This window comes from Erpetoichthys calabaricus, chromosome 3, assembly GCF_900747795.2.
Source record: "Erpetoichthys calabaricus chromosome 3, fErpCal1.3, whole genome shotgun sequence".
NCBI classification, from domain to species: Eukaryota; Metazoa; Chordata; class Cladistia; order Polypteriformes; family Polypteridae; genus Erpetoichthys; species Erpetoichthys calabaricus.
In genome coordinates this window covers 53,356,654-53,373,436 of record NC_041396.2, presented here as the reverse complement: position 1 = coordinate 53,373,436, position 16,783 = coordinate 53,356,654, and the positions used below count along the sequence as shown (strand labels likewise).

The following is a 16,783-nucleotide window of genomic DNA, read 5'->3' as shown; positions in this document are numbered from 1 at the left end:
AGGTGCGAAGATGCTTAAAAATTTTCAGATGCAGATTCAGAAGTGAGTTTTCCATTCTGCACGAGAAACTGCTCAAGGCTGGTCTTGTTCAGCAAAGTGGACGCCACTTGAGACGGCCTTCCCCTCGCCCAAACACTAACCTTAAGGTCAATAAAATAGGTCCCTGATGTTAAGTCACTATTTTATTGCTAAAATGATAACAGAAATGTGAAATCTACTTATATACCTGATCTTAATTATTGTGAAACAACCAAGTGGCGTCCGCTTTCTAAACATGAGCCGCCAAGGCTACACTCAACGCAATTGCACTACTAAGTGCGCAACAAAACGCTGCTCATTGCCTTTTTCCTTCCGACTTTGGCCGATTGCCCCATGCCATTTCGCAAACTGGCTGGCCAAATCCAGGAAAAGATCGGACATTGGCCGGTCAATTTACAGCGACATTGGCCATTTCCCGATTTGGCCAATTTCGGGTTTTGGCTGTAACACACACACACATATATATATATATATATATATATAATAATAATATATATATATTATATATAATATATATATATATATATATATATTTTATATATAAATATAAATTATTATAATATAATATATATATATATTAATTTATATTATATATATAATATATATATATTAATATTATATATATATATTATTATTATTTATATAATATATATATATATTATATATTATATAATATATATATATATACACATATGTATGTTCCTTTCAGAGAAAATTAAAACAGAACAATTGGCATAGGTAAACAAATTTATGCTAATTAAGCCATCTTTACTGTATAGGGATATTTAACTATAGTTTTATAAGCAAATTACTTTCATGTTTAAATATACATTGTAATAAACAAATTAACAAATCTGTGGTTTTGTACCTTGGTATGCTTTCTCTCGTTTTTTCTTTTCTGTTTCTATGAAGTTTTCAGATGCAGCTTTAATCTTTTGAACCCAGGCAGTCCTAATAGAACATATATGATGAGTAATTTACTTTTTTAAAAAATTTAAAACATACTTCCTCTCAGAATTTTAAAGGCGTCTTACATGCTGCATGGTCAACTATTATTTTGATATATAGAATACATAAAAAACAGAGGAAGATTTCACAACAGATATTTTTTCCAAGATTTGCCATAATCCCTTACCCAGTTCTTGTAATTGTACCTTTTAAACCCTCACAGAATTCAAGTGGGGGGAAAAAAGGGTAGAATCATACTAATCAAGTCATGATAACATAATGACTCACACTGACAAAACATACTTCAAATGTACATTTTGATTATCAAAGTATGTTTTATTTTATTCCTTCATTTATATTATAATGCTGTCACAAGGATCAATGCTAGCAAAAGGCAGTATGACCAATGTAAATGTTGTTCTTAACTTTGCATTTATTCCCCTGTTACCCTCTGAATCTGATTATAAAACATTTCTTCTGACATATACATTAAAGCTTCAAAATGCGGTAGCCCTTATTACTGAATAGAATACCTGAATGTTTAAAGTCTAAAGCAGGGGTCGGCAACCTATGGCACGCGTGCCACACTTGGCACGGCAAGCAATTTCAAATGGCACGCAGACTCTTCACGTTTCCTGTATAAAGTTGATTATAAATCGATTAGCGGGGTTTCCTCGTTCATTTCGGCACTTGGGCGTAGCAGGGTGCCAGCCACAGACTTATCCAGACTTGTTGTAACAGCAGTCTAAGTAGGTCAGGGGAACAGTCTATATGCGAAATCTCAGAAACTAACGACAGTAACGCCAACTAGCGAGATCAAAATTCTATAACATAAAAAATTGTGGCGCATTTGCTTTAAAACCTGTTGTGTGTATATCTGGATTTCATTGTATACAAGCACAGATATAATTTTTCAGGTGATATTTTAACGATACCCACTATAGAACAACGTTGGTTTTTGCATTTTATAAATGTTTTCTAATATGAACATTGGTTACGACTTTCCGGTCACGTGCTGCAAATATGCAGATCTAGATCTACAAAGGCCGGATGCCGGTAGTTGAATAATATATATGGTTCATATTGATTAATCTAAATATATCCATTGTATAAAAAAACTGAGATGGTTATATTTTTATTAGTTCCTAGATCTACTTAGAAAAAACGTCATTATAATTAAGGCCCACGCTTCTAAACAAGCTGTGTACAGCGATCGGCATTGTAGTGTCATTATGACTAGTTATAGCTGACAGTTTACTGACGGTTTTCCTCTCATATGCACGTATGTAGATCTATAATTCTGCGTTTAAAGGAAAGTAAAGGAAACTTGATCATCGACCATTTCAAGAAAATTGGACAAAAGAATATGGATTTGTTGGACAAAAAGATCGTGCTGTGTGTGCTTTCTGTCGTGAAAGTGTTGTGTGTCGCACATCTAGTGTACAAAGACACTTTCAAATAAAACACCAGTCTAAGTTTAAAACCTCAGAAGAGAAAAGTGAAGCTATCAAAAAAGCTATTTCTGGTTTCGAAAAACAAACTAGTATTTTGAGCAAAGCAGTTGGAATGAAGATTAAAGCTACTGAATGTAGTTATAAAATAGCTGAATGTATTGCTTTGAACGGGAAACCGGTTACAGACGGAGAATACATCAAAGAAACTTTTTTAAGCAGTGCTGAAATTTTATTCGGTGATTTACCAAATAAGGAGATTATATTCACGCGTATTAGAGAAATACCAATTTCTGCAAGATCAGTTGAGAGGCGCATAACTGATTTAGCTGAAAATGTAACAACTAAACAAATATCTGGATTAAAACAATCTCAAGTATTTAGTGTTGCGCTTGACGAAAGCACTGATTTAAACGATTTGTCTCGCTTAGCCTTGGTTGCAAGATATCCTGAAAATAATCACATTTATGAAGAGTTGTGTTGCTTATTACCACTTCATGACACAACCAAAGCAGAAGACATTTTGACTGCATTTATTAGTTATTTTGCTAAACATGACATAGACTTAAACAAGTTATTCTGTGTGACAACCGATGGTGCTGCTGCAATGGTTGGCAAGAAGAAAGGATTTGTAAAACTTCTTGAAAATCATGTTGGCCGCAAACTTGAATTTTCATTGTATTATACACCAGGAGAGCCTATGTGTAAAGACCTAATCTCTGAATTTGGTCTCTGTGATGACAACTGTTGTTGAAATAGTCAACTTTATAATTTCTCATTCTTCACTGGTTCACAGGCAGTTCAAGTTTCTTTTACAAGAAATTGAGTGTGAATATGGAGATCTTCTGCTACACAGCAATGTTCGCTGGCTTAGTCGAGGCAAAGTTTTAAATAGATTTGTCAGTTGTCTTGGAGCTATTAAGGTAATAATTCATTAATAATTCATTACATTTATATAGCGCTTTTCTCAGTACTCAAAGCGCTATCCACACAGGGAGGAACCGGGAAGGGAACCCACAATCTTCCACAGTCTCCTTACTGCAAAGCAGCAGCACTACCACTGTGCCACCTGTGAGGTGTTTCTTAATGAAAAAAAGAAACATTTTCCTGAACTGAATGATGACAACTGGGTGTTAAAGTTGATGTTTCTGACTGACATAAGCACACATTTAAATGAACTTAATCTGAAATTACAAGGACAGGGACAAACAGTACTTGATCTTTTCAGCTATTGGAAAGCATTTACAATGAAACTAGACATTTTTACCCGTGATATCAACATCAAAGCATTCAAGTACTTCCCGAATGTGAAGAATCTCTCAAATCAATTTGAAGTAAATGTAGATGAGCTTCAAGAGTACATTGAAGCACTCAAAGCAGAATTTGATAAACGAAGTAAAGACTTTCACATTCATGGATCCTTATTTTCGTATCTCATTAAGCCTGATATAATTGATTTGGAAACTACCCAGTTGGAACTATTTAGTTGGATGGATATAGATGACTTTGAAATGCAACAGATTGACTTCAGATCTTCAGAATTATGGACATCAAAATTTGTTGAACTACGGAAGTCTCTGGAAAATGAAAATCTAGAAAAGTCTGCAGCTATTCTCAGCTGTTGGACATCCCTTCCGAATTATTACATCTGTTTGAAGAAAATTGCTTTTGCTCTTCTTTCAGCTTTTGGATCAACCTATTCCTGTGAGCAAATTTTCTCTCACATGAAAGCAGTGCTAAATCCACAGCGTAGTCGCTTAACACCTGAACATTCAGAAAATTGTGTCAAACTCAAAGTGACAAAGTATGTTGTCGATATTGAGCAACTGGCCAAGACCATGCAAGGGCAAGACTCCCATTAATAATAAAAAAGTTTTTTTAAAAATCTTTCAAGAAACTCTATTTCTTTTAATGTTGTTTACAAGTTTACATATTATTGAATATCACTATATATTAATTAATTAAAATATAAAAATAAAATATATGGTAAAATAAGCATATTGACCTCGATTTGTATAAAATGATATGTGATATTGGCACTCTGAATAATTTGAAACCTTAAGTTGGCACACAGTTAGCAAAAGGTTGCCGACCCCTGGTCTAAAGCATGTAGCACACTTACAAGATGCTAGACTTTTAAAAAATTGCAAACATAACTAAGAGTACTGTAATAAGTAGTCTTTAGCTACAGTGCATTAAAATGTGAAATAATCTGCTTGTTAGGGGCAAATGCTTCATTGCTTTGATTCATTGCTTTATTTTACCATCTCTTCTGCCTGAAGCTGACAGCAGGCGAACATGTGGTGTCTATGAGTACACAACAGAACTAAAAAATGAATTTATGGTTAAATTGATTTATGACTATATACAAGTATCTGTTAGATATGAAATGTTATATTTAACATTTAATAGTTTTAAATGCATTGTGTTTGCCATTAACTTATGTTGAAATCCAAAAGGTCCTTGAGAGTTACTTCATGTTTATTCATCAATTTACTTTTCTGCATTGCAGTTGCAGCCTCCTTGTTAAAAGAGCAAATACAGGAAAAGGTACATATTTTCATAAGCTGCATGCATTACTGTCTCTTGTATATCGAGAAAGGCACTTGTGAATTAACTTTTTAAATGCTAGTCCTTGGTGCATAATGTGGATCTATATCTAAACTGAAAGCATATTTTTCTGTGCACAAAAAAAAAAAAAAAAAAAAAAAAGAGAAGTAAATGGAGAAAATCAACTGTTTGTAACCATATATCCATACTCAGTTTTAATGCAGCATGAGACACAGAATGTTGAGGCACACTTGTGTGGCACAAACAATACATGAAATTTTAATGGGAACTGAACCATATGTAGAAGCAGATTTATCTGAAAGAAAAAAAAACTGTCACAAAAGCACATGTTGTCTATTCTCATTATTTGATGTTTTACTTGATGTGGATAATCAAATATTGCAAATTAATTAAGGTAAGATGCAAATGCCATTTATTATGTACTGTAAAATGAATACTGTGTCACTTGCCTTTCATTGATATTTTCTGTTCTAAGTGTGTATACTCTATCAATATGGGATATATGGAAAACTGGCTCATCACTGGAAGGGTCAGATGGAAGCTTCACAAGAACCTCATTGAGGAAAATTGGCTGAAACAGAAAATGACACAAAAGAAAATTGATAAAAGTATTATTCCAAAAATCAGCAGAAATGAATAACACTATCTCCAGTTAATATTGGGATAGCAAAACAATTTATTTAAATTGCTGAAACAACAAAAATGCATAATAAAAACATAGTGAAACATTAATGATAAGAACCTCCAACTAAAGAAAGCAACTATTACAAAAACAATGGCTAAGAGGTTGGATGGCACTGATCTGCTAGGTAAACAGCAACAGGTCAAAAAATCCCATAGCTAACTCATTTTATGATCCTTAGTAAGCCCCCTGAAATGCTAGCACTTTCATTGTTTAGAAAAGAACTAAAGCATATTTCATTCTGTGTGAGGCTAGAAAAACAATATATCAAGTAAAGATGCCTTTTTTACTGTAATGCTTTAGTGTGTGCTTTTCACTATGTTTCTATGTTCTTTCTCAAATGTTATAGATCAGTTTTACCCCTACTTTTTAAAATACACTAAAGGTCGAGTAGTGTTTACAGTTGTCATGGTGTATGCTTGTGTTTTGTGCTAATTGCTACTTCATAAAACTGGTGTGAAGTCTTTGACTACTGTGCAACTTGCACTGAGCCTGCTGATATATCATTATTAACAGGAAATAAATATTACTGTATGTTCAGGACAAAATCTTGCAAGAATAAATTTATAGCAACAGTATCAAAAAACTAAGGACTTACAGTTTTATACATTTTGAACTGTGAGTTAGACTTGGGACTGAATAGTTTATCTGAGCCAGAAGAGACAAACTGTTTAACCATATAGGTAAGAAGAAGAAAGTCATTGAAAAGGAATCCATACAACTCCTTATTACTCTTTGTTTTGTACATTTTGCCACTATGCAACAACTTCCTTGGTCCCAGGCAGTTAGTCAAGGAATTGAAGATCAGTTGCTAAAAAAATAACATAATAACATAAAACAAAATAATTAAAAAAACAATAATAATCATTGGGTTATTAAAATATATAAAAATGTAATTTTAAAATTTTACTTGTGATTAATCAAAATTTGCAAATAAAATATTTAAAATGTTACGATTCATATCATTTCAAAAATAACAAACACAGATAGATAAGAATAACTGGGATTTTCTATAGCTGTCTATATTACTCCTGCTCATACATTTTGAAATTTAAAAACAATCCAAATACTGAACATGTGAAATTTTATGAAACTCTGATTCACATTACTGAGTAAAAAAACAATATACACTGTACATGCTATTTGACTTCAAATATTTAATTTACATAGAATGTAAAAACCTAAACAAACCTAGCAATTGATACAGTACATAGAAAACCTTAAATCTTGTACGATTATGGTCATATGAGAACTTAAAAAAACAGCAGTTTACCTCATTTCTTAAGCCAAGAGCTATGAATATTAGTGGTAATATACATATATGGACTGACAGACATGTAAGTGTACAAATGAAAGCAGAATGTCAGGCTAGTATCTAGTGAATGGTGAGTCTTTTGCTGGTGTCTTTCAGGAGTTATACAAACAATACAGCTCAAGATATGACTAAGGCTAGCTATTAAAATCTGATAAAACCACATATTTCTAAACAAACTCAATATAAAAATAGAACTGTGTGATCATTCTTTTAACACATTTATTAAAGTTGTCTAGGCATATACTGTACTTAAAAAGTCAAATGCAATGGGTTTTCACTCACAAGACTGATTCATAAATATGTGATATATATATGTATATATACTGTACATGATTGAGTGGCAGAAATAACCAATGAAAACTTCAGATATTAACAGGAATTGGCAATACTGTATGTCAAATTCTCTTGAAATGAAAGGATGGTCTTAAACAGATTCCTGCAATTCCTAAACAATATACTGCCAACTTCTTTAATTAAGATGGACTGTGGAAACATCAACATTAATTTATTGAAGAGAGAATTAAGCAGTTAATGTAATGCTAGGCTTATGTATTGCTCAGGATGCAATGAAACTTTGTAATGCAACTGCTAGCTCTTTATAAATCCTCCTTTTAATAAGTACTGTTGAGAAGTACATTCATTTGTATATCAGCCTGTTGCCGATTCTTCCATATAGGTCTGTGCAATAACAGGCATTAACTGTTACAGTTAAGCTCTTATTACCACAGCACATCTCCTGACTCTTTAACTCAAATGGTCTCTCCGCCCTCTGCTATAAAGGAAAATTTAAATCCTCACCAGAGATAATCCCAGCTAAATGGGACACCATATTCCAAATCAGGGCTAAGTTTATAAACTCTAGGTGCACACTGATTTTCCTTGAGAAAACTGTACCTTTGACTCTTCTGCAACCCTTAACGGCCCAGGTCTCTTACATAGCCTAATTGCTATATAGCTTGATTTAACCAAGGAAACCTCATTTCATCCAGAAAGGCACTGTGTTCAGCAACCTAAAAGTCTATAGGACAATAACCAGTCTTTAGCCTGTTCTAGAGATCTCACCTTTAAAATGTAAACATGTTCCTGCTTATGGTTTGGGCCCAATACGCTATAATGATGTGTCCTCCTGACAATTATTCTTAGTGTTCCTCTGCTTCTGCAAAGAGGATTAGGTATCTCTCCTAAGCTCGTGTCTCCAATTCTCTTATAATAGGGCATCTTGGTATGTACAATTACAACTTCCTTTACTTCAACAGCATGAGCAGTCCATGCAAGACAAGCCAAGCAGACTATTCCATACATGTAGCTGTCTGACAATTAGACAGAGATTGTACTTATCAATTTTTTGGCGCTTGGAAGCAAAAAGCTTGAAGCAAGATTAAAGACTGACCAAAATGCACACATATTGACATTCATTTAACCAGAAACATTTAAGAATATAAATGGTGCCTCTTTCTTCTAGACTGTAGATGTCAAGTTATTTTCCTGGACAGCTGGGACCACAACTGATTTTTATTTTAACCAATTCCTTCATCAAAAATAACCAATTCCTGCTCTTAACAGACTTTGGAATTCAACTAGCTGACTGGCCTATTATATCTGCAGTGCCAAGAAGAGCCAACTGTGCAGGTAATGTGAACTTCACAGAGACGAGTTTTCCTTCCATAGGTTTTTCGAGAGATGTTTAAGTCCAGTCAAGGCATTTAGAAATGGATTTCTGGATTCTGAAAATAATGTTAAAGCTTCATGTCACCTTCAAATTCAAGGTCACAGTCAAACTTCATTGAAAGCTTGTAGTTCAAATATTGGTATGCTATTGTAGATGAATATATCTGATGAACACTGTTCTTGCTTACTGCAAAAACTAGACACCTAAGTCTAGAAAGCACGATTTTCTGTTTACCTCGGAGAGTCCTTCACACTGGATATGCGTTTGAATCCACTCTAATCTGTCAGAGTTCTCCTTCTCCCGAACACCCTCGTTAACCTGAGAGCATAACTCCTCTGCCCTTTCCAGAGCTAGTTTGAGATGGCTATGATCAGGGTGTATTTCAGAAGTGTTTTCCAAGATCTGTAATAATATTCAACAAGGCAATACTCAGTTATTTAGTCATAAGTTTTGTTCTTTACTTATCAGTCATGTTCTAAGACTAAGTTCTAATTGTAAAGGAAACAACTTTCAGTAGGCAGTAACACTTAACTTCCTATATTTCTTGAATGGGTTTTGTGTGAACTGCAAATCTATTACCTATATCAATAGCAGATAATTACTTTGTAATTTCATAACAAATTATGGACGGTACATACTTGACATTTATTTTTCCATGACATTAAAGTATTTGTAAAAAATGACATAATATTGGCTGCTGTTAACAATATTGTTAGAATAACATATCAATTACCCCATGTTCTTTATAGGTTAGGAAAAACATTTATTTATGAACTTATGTATTTAGGTACTGCTTTTGTGAGCCTCAAACTAAATATATTGGGCACTAAGCACTTAAGATATACCATTGAGAAATTTAGTTAGTGGACAGTCATTAACAATGTGTGACACCATATGTGTGATATATGTTTAAATGGAACCCTATATTATTGAAAGAGTAAGCTTCCAAATCAGGCAGCTGAATGACTGGGTTACTGACCCAATCTCCTTAACAGATATTTACCAATGGACACTGCAACATATTTACGGGACATATACCAAGAAAATCTAACTAAATTTGTTTTTTCAGATTTCATCCTATGACATGTACCTGGTTTAAAAAGCAGTCAGGTGAAACCTAAATCCACCTAGTAATCTTTCTCTGGCTTTTGTCTGTTTAATAACAGGAGGGGCTATACTACTAAGGGTCAGACTTGTGAACTGTACAGCACACCACTAATGATATACAATATAATGTAGTGTACAATCATGAATCTAATTTGTGACCACTGTAGAAATTTAGCAACTGAGCACATCAGAAAAAGGTAAGTTTTGAAATTATGTTATTTTATGTCTGCAGTCCGACAAAACTTTAGTCAGTCAACAGCTCTTGTTATCATCTAGTACACTGCATGTAGTTTGTGGTTCAAGTGTAGTTCTTTTAATGCTTCAGTATTTAACAAAATAATTGTTTTGCTGGAGGTGGGAAGTAATCTCCAGTTCTGATAGTAATCCTGTAGGCAAGTTTCAATAGCACTGTCTGTTCTTCAACAGCTCTAAACAATTGTTCTTTAATGTCCAGACAAACAGTATGTCTTCCCATTAATAGAATTTTACTAATTGGGTACCATAATATTTTACATAGCCAGGTCAAAGTGATACAAATAACAGAATGAATAGGAATATTACCAGCAATCTTGTTTAACTCTGATTAAAAGAGTTTAATTACAGGGCGGGATATAAAGTGAATTCTGATTTGTAGAAATTATGTGGTTATGAGTAATGTGTACTGATTATAACAATGTCTGTCACATGCTATTGCCTGGTTTATTTTATTGCATTTGTATGACAATGTCCTGTGTTTTGCAATTTTGTGCTGCAAACAAATCTCCCTCTGGGGTATTAAAAAAACCTCCTGTCTGTCAATTAGTCAGGAAGTATACAGACAAGTAGACCTGTAAAAAAAGATGGATTCTACCATGAAAAAACTGTTAAGCTTTCTTTTGTGAATTCAAGAAAACTCCAAAGTAATTAAGTAAGGGCAAATGTGGAATAGAAGAATTATGTGGCAAATTTGCACAGTGGTAAGGGATATGATGATGGCTTACAGGCTGTGTGTCCTAGGTTCAGATAACACAGCCAGGGTATTCCTATGTGAAAGATCACATTCTACATTTTGCTAAGCAGATTTTTCACCAGATACTGTCCCGTATGAGTGTGGGCATGTACATAAGTGGATGCTGCGATGGACTGATGCCACATGTAAGGTTACTTGATGCAAAATACCTAATGATGCCAGGAGGTTCTGAGCTCCTGCAGTAGTGAACTGGATAAAACAGGTTAGAGAATGTTATGTTGTGTTCTGTGTCAAGGAAGTCTAAATTTCTGAAATGTGAATTAGGAAGAAATAGATACTTTCTGTGTTCTTGTGCTAGTCATTATATAATTATCTAATAAACACATAATTCAATACTGGGAGAGAACCTGTATGTGCCAGATAAATGAGTTTTCATAATATTTTTATTTGAACAGGTTACCTAAGAACTCGTCACTATTGTGTAGAGGTAATGGCAATTTTAAATTTAAAAACTTCTTGGAAAAGACCTAAAAGGATTATCCTAAATAAATTCTGAACCACAACACATTTTATTGATAAGCATCAAAATGACTTAAAAAGTGAAATATTAAATTGCAAACTTTGAAATACGCACATTTTTAATGATAAGTGGATAGCGAGTGATTCTCTGCATTGGTTTAAGTAAAAAACTGGAGAGAGGCATTCCACTACACCGAGGGTCAACAGCCAATTTCTGTAAAAGAAAAAAGGTTTAACTTAATGACACTAGTATAGCGCAACACAAAATCTGCCATTTCTGGAAAAAAATACTTGCACAAATGTTTAGAAACTACTTACTGTTTGACTTGTGCCAGTTATAGTTTTACGTAACACCTTCGACCTACAGTACTTTGTTTATTAATGTAGCTCAGTGAATTTTTAATATGGTAGTGGTGTAATGATTGGCACACCTAATCAATAATTTCAGCATCACTTTGATTTATGCCTTACATTGTTGTGAGAATACATACGTGATTTTTGATTTATATACCCACAGATTTAAGTTTAATTTATAAACACATGTAAAATTATTTTAGCTTATATCAATAAAATATTACTTAATGGATACACTACAGCAGATAAAGATCATTTTAAGCTGCAAGTCAAGGCTCTTTTGAAGTGTAAATGTAAAGAAACAAGCTATACAATGATGACAGAGCTGAAGGTCAAGAACAAGATTTTTTTTTTATATATACAGTACTGTGCAAAAGTTTTAGGCAGGTGTGAAAAAATGCTGTATAGAAAGAATGCTTTCAAAAATGGAAGTTCATCAATCAACAAAATGCAGTGAATGAAGAAAAGAGAAATCTAAATCATATCAATATTTGGTGTGACCACCCTTTGCCTTCAAAACAGCACCAATTCTTCTAGGTACACTTGCACACAGTTTTTGAAGGAACTCGGCTGGTAGGTTGTTCCAAACATCTTGGAGAACTAACCACTGATCTTCTGTGGATGTAGGCTTCCTCGCATCCTTCTGTCTCTTCATGTAATCTCAGACACACTCGATGATGTTGAGATCAGGGCTCTGTGGGGGCCATACCATCACTTCCAGGACTTCTTGTTCTTCTTTACGCTGAAGATAGTTCTTAATGACTTTGGCTGCATGTTTGGGGTCGTTGTCCTGCTGCAGAATAAATTTGGGGCCAATCATACACCTCCCTGATGGTATTGCATGATGGATAAGTATCTGCCTGTATTTCTCAGAATTGAGAACACCATTAATCCTGACCAAATCTCCAACTCCATTTGCAGAAATGCAGCCCCAAACGTTCAAGGAACCTCCACCATGCTTCACTGTTGCCTGCAGATACTCATTATTGTACTGCTCTCCAGCCCTTCAACGAACAAACTGCCTTCTGCTACAGCCAAATATTTCAAATTTTGACTCATCAGTCCAGAGCACCTGCTGCCATTTTTCTGCACCCCAGTTCCTATGTTTTAGTGCATACTTGAGTCGCTTGGCCTTGTTTTCACGTCGGAGGTATAGCTTTTTGGCTGCAACACTTCCATGAAGACCACTTCTGGCCAGACTTCTCCGGATAGTAGATGGGTGTACCTGGGTCCCACTGGTTTCTGCCAGTTCTGAGCTGATGGCACTGCTGGACATCTTCCGATTTCGAAGGATAATAAGCTTGATGTGTCTTTCATCTGCTGCACTAAGTTTCCTTGCGTCTACGATCCTCAATGTTGCCTGTTTCTTTGTGCTTCTTCAAAAGAGCTTGAACAGCACATCTTGAAACCCCAGTCTGCTTTGAAATCTTTGTCTGGGAGAGACCTTGCTGATGCAGTATAACTACCTTGTGTCTTGTTGCTATGGTCAATCTTGCCATGACATAAAACTGTCTTCCACAACCTCACCTTGGTAGCAGGAGTTTGGCTGTTCCTCACCTAGTTTTAAGCCTCCTACACAGCTGTTTCTGTTTCAGTTAATGACTGTGTTTCAACCTACGTGTGACATTGATGATCATTAGCACCTGTTTGGTATAATTGGTTGATCATACACCTGACTATAATCCTACAAAATCTCCGACTTTGTGCAAGTGTACCTATAAGAATTGATGCTGGTTCGAAGGCAAAAGGTAGTAACAACAAATACTGATTTGATTTAGATTTTTCTTTTGTTCGCTCACTTTGCATTTTGTAAATTGATAACAATAAATAATCATTATTTATATTTCTGAAAGCATTCTTTGTTTACAGCATTTTTTCACACCTGCCTAAAACATTTGCACAGTACTGTGTGTATATATATATATATATATATATATATATATATATATATATATATATATATACCCAGAATGAGGGCGAAACACGTGTCGCGTACTCTTTGCATTTATTTGACAGTAAACTATTTCAACCATATATATATATATATATATATATATATATATATATTAAAATACTGTGCAAAAATGTTTTGCTTGAAGAGAGAATGGAGGAAGATGTGATTAGGGCAACAATACTATTTATTGGACCACTTCTTTTAAATACATTTGAATGCGATGGTAAACAGCAGTCACCACACTTATGTCCCCACCCTTGTTACACTCTCTCTGTTTGAGTCCATTTTACGTTTTGTTTTAACATTAAGGCTGCTATTTACAACTTCCACCCAGCATTTGGGTCTGGTCACAGTTGATGACCTAAGAACTTAGCAAGGGACATTAAGTTAGCATGGATTCATTTTCTGTTGAGCAAAAGATTCTTGTTGTGACATCAATATGGTCCTTGTCTTTACAACTAATTACAATGTATGGCAGAGTTAACCAACAACTAAAAGTCAAGCTGATGGAGTTGAATGTTTTTTCTAATAATGTCTGTTTTAAGGTGTTTGTGTGTGTTTGGGAACTAACAATTGGATATAAAATAAAAACTTATTTTTGAAGAAATGTGTGAACTCTGTAAAATCACATTAGAACATACAAAGAGGCTAAAGAATATTACATAAGATTACTGAATGAAAATGTCATGAGTTTTATGCATTAAAATTCCAACTTTTGCCTTTACATGGAATAATGTAATGTGTTAAGATAAGCAACCTAAAATATTCTCTATTTGCAGATCTCATTTGAATTATACTGAAGAGTAGTTACACTGAAGGACTGAAATAGAGCAATATGTTCCATTTATTACTTAGCAGACACACAAACAAGGGGCACAGTGGTTAAACTCGTTGCTCAAGTCCATCTCCATTTTATTTGAACCAAAATATGCATTAAAGAAAAGATTTAACTGTATGTTCAACGAGAAATACAATAAACCCCATAAATCTAAGAAAAAATTAAGATTTATAATCATAAACCCCACTAAAACCCCTACTCTGACACAGAGAGCTAATTATTAATAAAAAGAGTCTCACTGTGGAATTCTTGCCAAACTCTAAAGATTCAGCAAAATATTCTGCAAAAATAAAAGAAGCATTACTTTTTCAAGCATAAAAAAGAAAACCCAGTTCACTTTTTTTTTTTTTTTTTTTACAAGTCAATAACCAAATCACAACATACAAAAGTGTCTAACATGCACTAATACTTGATACACTGTAGTCGAAGGAGCACTCAACATTCGTGTCACACAGACAGAGGTACGCACAAATAAAAACTAAAGTCCCAAGTCTACCACATGTAACTACTCAAATCCTTAGTTTGTAAATGAGGAATTCTCATTTCAATTCTCATACATGATTTTTCATACGGAACTTTTTATTTTTGCAAGCACACAGATCTCTCAACAGAAACCTGTCACCAACCATGTAAAACGGCAAGAAGTATGTTAAATCTAGCATAGAGAAGCTTCCACTGCCTTTTTTTGCTTTCACTTTCAGTGACACAAATGAACTTTTTTTCCCCCTTAGAGCAAGTTCTGTGTTTGAGTTTGATGTTTGGCTAGCAAAAAATGTATGCTTAGTTTTACAATTCCCCTCCCTTCCTAGTGTGAATTCTATATTTATCAAAAGTTTTAGGTGGCACAGCCTGTAATTTCACATCCTGAATATGGCCCAAAATCTAGAGAAAAGCGCACAGGCAGATTTTTAATCTTATCCAATAAAACCTATTAATGAGGTGAAACTGCATTTGAATTATCATTTTTTAAGACCAAAAAAAATATAAATTAAAGCAAGTTTAACTGATGCAAACTTTCATACATCTAGGAGTTTCAAGAAGACGAAGGACTAAAGCACAAGGTTGATGGTTCCACTTCAACCAGGTTATAAACCTTATTTTTGGAAAATAAAAGTAGACACCATGGAATATTTCATTGTTTACTTCCTCACAGTGCAAATGATGTATACTAAAATGACATTTTGTTCTAATATTTTTATGAGTGTATTTACACACCAGATACTTTACAGGTAAAAATCAGAAGTTAGCAGATAGACAGAAAAGCAAATGGATAAATATTTATTTGTCAACAGGGGGTAAAATTTGGCAACATTAATCAATCCAAAACAGCACTGCAAGAAGTGGAATGGTTCCATATACTGTACAAGGATATAATTTTAAAAAACTTATATATTTAAATATTCAGCAAACATTTCAACAATTATTGATTTCATAGTTAAGTAAACACTGCATAGTACTTTCAAAACAAATAAAATTACTAAATTATATATCTAAAATACCTTTAGGAAATCCTTAAAGTCAGAGTCTTCATCTGTTTTCTGCTGTAACAGTGCAGCCCCATTGAGTTGACAACTACAGAATCGAATATAGGCTTGCATGTGAGATAGCTCAGCAGCAAGGATATCTCCAATCATCTGTACAGGCATTCTTTCCCCACCAGTCTTTTTACGAACACGAAGTGCTCTAATATTTAAAGAAGATATCACATTAGATTAGCACCTGTGCTATCTATTATTCTTTAATTCACCGGTTATATGGCTAATTAAGTAGAGATAGAGATAATAATAATAATAATAATAATAATAATACATTTATAGGGCACTTTACATTAGCAGTAAATCTCAAAGTGCTACATAAAAAGTTTAAACAAAAGCAAAGCAAGATAAAAACAGAGATAAAACAACAATAATTATAGCATTCTTGTTAATAAGCTTTCTTAAATAGAAAAGTCTTTAGCTGTTTTTTAAAACAGCCCACAATCTGCTGTGTTCTTAGGCTCTCTGGTAGGGTATTCCAGAGCCGTGGAGCAGCGGCTGCAAAGGCTCAGTCACCCATTGAATGAAGTTTGGTCACAGGGGGGCTAAGGCGGTAGGTATTTGCAAAATGGAGGCTTCTTGCAGTGGATTGTAGTATAAGGAGTTCCTTAAGATATTGTGGAGCATTTCCATGGATACATTGGTGAGTAAACAAACAGTCTGTATTCAAAACGGAGATGGATAGGGAGCCAATGAAGTGACTGAAGGATTTGTGAAATGTGGATTCTCATCAGGATTCTTGCAGCACTATTTTGAATTTGTTGTAGCTTTTGAAGGCTCTTGTTGGGTATCCCAATGAGGAGTGCATTACAATAGTCCAGTCTGGATGAGACAAAGGCATGAACCAGCTTT

General features: G+C 34.2%; 2 protein-coding genes across 4 annotated transcripts in view; one reads left to right on the top strand and one right to left on the bottom strand.

Annotated features, from left to right (window-relative positions):
- Positions 1-16,783, bottom strand: part of LOC114648035 (intersectin-2-like) — a 277,957-nt gene that overhangs the window by 8,219 nt on the left and 252,955 nt on the right. For all 3 annotated transcript variants that reach the window (XM_051925602.1, XM_028796817.2, XM_051925601.1), the window contains 6 exons: positions 15,896-16,079; positions 11,366-11,464; positions 8,910-9,077; positions 6,290-6,502; positions 5,459-5,580; positions 908-990 (listed from right to left, as the gene is read on the bottom strand). In XM_051925602.1, the coding sequence (XP_051781562.1) occupies positions 908-990; positions 5,459-5,580; positions 6,290-6,502; positions 8,910-9,077; positions 11,366-11,464; positions 15,896-16,079 (869 nt within the window). The remainder of the gene's footprint in view (positions 1-907; positions 991-5,458; positions 5,581-6,289; positions 6,503-8,909; positions 9,078-11,365; positions 11,465-15,895; positions 16,080-16,783) is intronic.
- The window catches only part of fam228a (family with sequence similarity 228 member A), a 218,345-nt gene that overhangs the window by 32,126 nt on the left and 169,436 nt on the right, over positions 1-16,783 (top strand). The gene's annotated exons all lie outside the window — the stretch shown is intronic.